The 4,050-nt window shown below is 46.6% G+C and overlaps 1 protein-coding gene across 1 annotated transcript in view; it reads left to right on the plus strand.

Annotated features, from left to right (window-relative positions):
• The first annotated feature begins 1,975 nt into the window (after positions 1–1,975).
• MED17 (mediator complex subunit 17) overlaps positions 1,976–4,050 on the plus strand; it is a 22,128-nt gene continuing 20,053 nt past the window's right edge. Inside the window, exon 1 of the mRNA XM_008581761.1 lies at positions 1,976–2,390. Coding sequence (XP_008579983.1) covers positions 2,141–2,390 — 250 coding nt within the window. The 5' untranslated portion in view covers positions 1,976–2,140. The remainder of the gene's footprint in view (positions 2,391–4,050) is intronic.

Consider the following 4,050-nt stretch of genomic DNA (forward strand, 5'->3'; position numbering starts at 1 on the left):
ACCATGCACAAATTCCACACACCAGGATGGCTCACCTCACAAAGACCATAAGACAGAGACCGTTGCAATAAACATGAGGTTTTTAATCCAGCATGCTGGGGTCGCTCTATTTTCAGGACAGAAGCAGCCCCGGGCTCTTAACACAAACACTTTTTATACAGTTTTTTTTTTTTTTTTTTTTTCCTTTTTTGTCTTTTTTCGTGACCGGCAACGGATTGCAACCCTCAGTGTCGTGCCCGTACTGGCAACGGGATCGCAACCCTCGGTGTTGCGCCCACACCACGCTCAGCCAGTGAGTGGGAACCGGTCACCACATGGGATCCGAACCCTCGGCGGGAGCGCCGCCATGCTCCCAAGCGGCGCACTGTAGCAGTGCGCCACCAGGCCGGCCCGCTTACTCTGTTTTTTATACTTAGTTATCTTCAATCCATTTGGAATTTATTTTTCTTTATGGTATGAGATAGCAGAAAAAAAACTAGATTATTTCCCATTTGTGATAGATTTTTGGCTTTGCCTCTCCCTGTATCCACACCCCTCTGCCATATAACTCTGAAGTTTCTGCAGCTAAAAAGATTGAATGTATCCCCTCCCTGACCATGTGACTTGTGGATGGCAGAGACTTAATACAGGCAGGGCTTGCCTGTTCTACCTCTGCCATCACCATGAGAAGACCAGCCTGCTGTACAAGGACAATAAGGTACAGCCATGTGAATAACCTGTAGACCTATAAAGTGAAGTAGAACCAACCAGCTGAGCCTCGCCGAGATCAGCTGACCCTTAGCCCACTCAGGTATGTGTTGGCTATGCTACAGAAGTATCAGCACCTTACAAAGGTAAAGATTAATTGGGAAATGAATGTAAAACCCTTAGCACAATGACTGACACAAACAAAGCCTACAAAAAATACGGATCAAATTTTAAAATAAAGTTTTACTTTCTTTTTCTTTAAAAATTTATGCATGAAGAGTAAGTACATTGGTTCTCAAACATGATTGCAACAGAATCACTTACATAGCCTGCCAAAAATAGGTTCCTCTCTTTTGAAAATTCACCCTCCTCCACACATTCTCTTGTGTTTTCTGCTTCAGTAGAGACTGACACAGGGCAAACATATTTTCCTTAGGAAAGTAGTTTAAAGACCTGAATATATCTTGATCAGAACAAAACTTGGCAGACTCATCATATAGATATATAAATTCTTTAAATTAAGTATAGAGTTTTGTAATATGAAATAACCCATCTTCCCCTGTGGAATTATTACTAATGAAATATCTTCTTGGGGATTCAGAGACTGAAGTTATACCACTGCTTCTTAATCCTTTAGATATTTACTCTCACTCACTGAGGCATGAAATAAAAACGAGGGGTCTTCAAAAAGTTCATGGAAAGATTAATATTATTTTTAAATTCTATTTTTCATTTATTAAGCACACATTATGTAGCAAAGTTATGTTTGCTGGAGATCTTCGATGTCATGGAGTTTACAACTAACGGAAAACAGATAATAAACTAATTATGTAGTATATTTTTAAGTGGTGATAAGCACGACTATTTTCCTCAAATTACGCCCTTCATTTATAACTCTTCAGATACGCTGTCCCTACTTTAGGCGTAAGCCCCCAAATCTCAGCACTCTCAGCGGGACTCTCATTGCTAAGATCCAGGGACCCATTCACTTCCTTTTCCTTGCATCTTTTCGGCCTTTTTCAGCTTTCTTTGCTCTACCACTTTCTAACTCGTAACACTTAAATGCTGACAGACACCCCACAGCAGGCGCTGCACCCTCTCCCATCTCAGACACCGTCGGCCCAGCCCGGGGCGGGCCACGCCTCCGACATGGCCGGAAGTTTTTCCCGACCGTGGGATTGGCCGGAAGCGCTCCGCGGAACCCGGATCTCCCGCGCCCGCCCAGTTTTGTTACGGAGACTGGCGGGGCGGGGGCCTCGCAGTGCATGCTGGGAAAGCCGCTGGCTCCTCTGCTTTGTTTCTAGCCTGGGCAGCCCGTTTGGCTTCTCGAGCGTCTTCAGAGGCACCGCGGTTCCCTGTTCCGGGCTCTTGGCTTCCCGCAGAGGCGCCTCCGCTTCCTACCTCGGTTTTCGGCTCGCGCGGGGTCTTCCCGCTGCTCGCTGACGCCGCCGGCATGTCTGGGGTGCGCGCTGTGCGGATCAGCATCGAGTCGGCCTGCGAAAAGCAGGTCCAGGAGGTGGGTCTGGATGGCACTGAGACTTACCTGCAGCCGCTGTCCATGTCTCAGAATCTGGCGCGTCTGGCCCAGCGGATCGACTTCAGCCAGGGTTCGGGCTCCGAGGAGGAGGAGGCGGCCGGGGCCGAGGGCGACGCGCAGGACTGGGCGGGCGCCGGGTCCAGCGCAGAACAGGACGACGAGGAAGGTAGGGCCCGTGTGTGCTGCTCGAGTCTGCCGGGCTGGGGGTCCCAGTACCCACCGGGTAATGCCACTCTGCCTCTCCCGCGCTGCGTGAGATGCTGTGCGTGGGAGCACTTTGAAAGTGTCATCTGCGCGGAGTAATTATGCTCATCGTTGTCTTTTTCTTTCAGCCGGACAGTATGGAACACTGCTTGACTTTTAATACTCCGTATCCTTTTGCGGGTCTCCCAGAACGGGAGCATTTGAGACAATCACCCGTGAAGTGTTTAAATAAACACGTTTTTTACAGAGCTCCTGTAATGTGACACGCTTAGTGGTGAAGAGCCTCGCAGCTCTCATATCGTGGCTCTGCCGCTTGTTAGCTGTGTGACCTTGGGCGAGTCACTGTGCTTCCCTGTGCAAGGTGGATGATGGTAGCAGCACGTACTGAAAAGAGACCTATGTTGACTAGAATATAAGATGAGGTCTCAGAGGTAGGCAGGGGCTAGCTCATGTAGAGCCTAGTAGGCCAGGGTGAATATTCGCTTTTATTGGAACAACTGAAAGCTTTTGGAGGACTTTGAGTTGAGATAGATGTTATTGTTTACGATCACTCTGTATACTTTGTAGTAAGTGAATTACAGGTAAAGCAAAACTGGAAGGGGGCAGGACTAGTTTGGAAGGATTTGAAGGAAACAGTATGAGTAGATTTTGGATTCTCATTGTCAGGGATTCTATAAAAAAAAAAAAATCACAATTCTTGATTTAATTATGCAGTAGACCCTGCGTAAAAGGCATTTCAAGCCAGTGGTGTTAGGACAATTACGGGTCCCTTTGGGGGAAAAAAAGCCAGTGGTGTTAGGACAATTACGGGTCCCTTTGGGGGAAAAAGGGAAATACTACTTCATAACTCACAGAAATGTTATTTCCACAAGGATTGAAGTATCAAATGGAGAAAACAAAGTATTGGAAGAAATAATAAAAGAATAATCGTATAACTTTGGGAGTAAGAGGGACTTTCTTTTTTTTTTTTTTTTTCCTTTTTGTCTTTTTTCGTGACCGGTAACGGGATCGCAACCCTCGGTGTCGCGCCCGCACCATGCTCAACCAGTGAGCGGACCGGTCTCTATATGGGATCCGAACCCTCGGCGGGAGCGCTGCCGCACTCTACCAAGTGCGCCACCGGGCCAGCCCCAAGAGGGACTTTCTTAAGACGTTTACCTACACGACAACACCTAATGACCCACCAAACCCATGCCTTTTCTTTTAAGAGACTTTCTTATAACACAAACGTTATAAAGGAAAAGACAGATATATTAATTACATAAAATTTAGAAATAGTAATGGGAAAAGATGCCATAAACAAAATAAGATAAATGACAGACTGGGAAAAGTGTTCACAGCACATATGACACACAATTGGTTGGTGTGTCTGATATTCGAAGAAGCGCTTCAAACTGGAAAGAAAAAGATGACTGATTGAGAAAATAGGCCAAAGATATAAACAGTTCCTAAAGGAGAGACTTCAGAAGCTAATAAGCATAACATAGACTCAGTCTCACTAGTAGGGAGAGGCAAATTAAAACATCATTAAGATACTATTTTCAGGGCCGGCCTGGTGGCGCACTGCTACAGTGCGCCGCTTGGGAGCGCAGCGGCGCTCCCGCGGAGGGTGCAGATCTCAC

This window comes from Galeopterus variegatus, unplaced genomic scaffold (assembly GCF_000696425.1).
Source record: "Galeopterus variegatus unplaced genomic scaffold, G_variegatus-3.0.2 Scaffold2452, whole genome shotgun sequence".
Classification (NCBI taxonomy): Eukaryota; Metazoa; Chordata; class Mammalia; order Dermoptera; family Cynocephalidae; genus Galeopterus; species Galeopterus variegatus.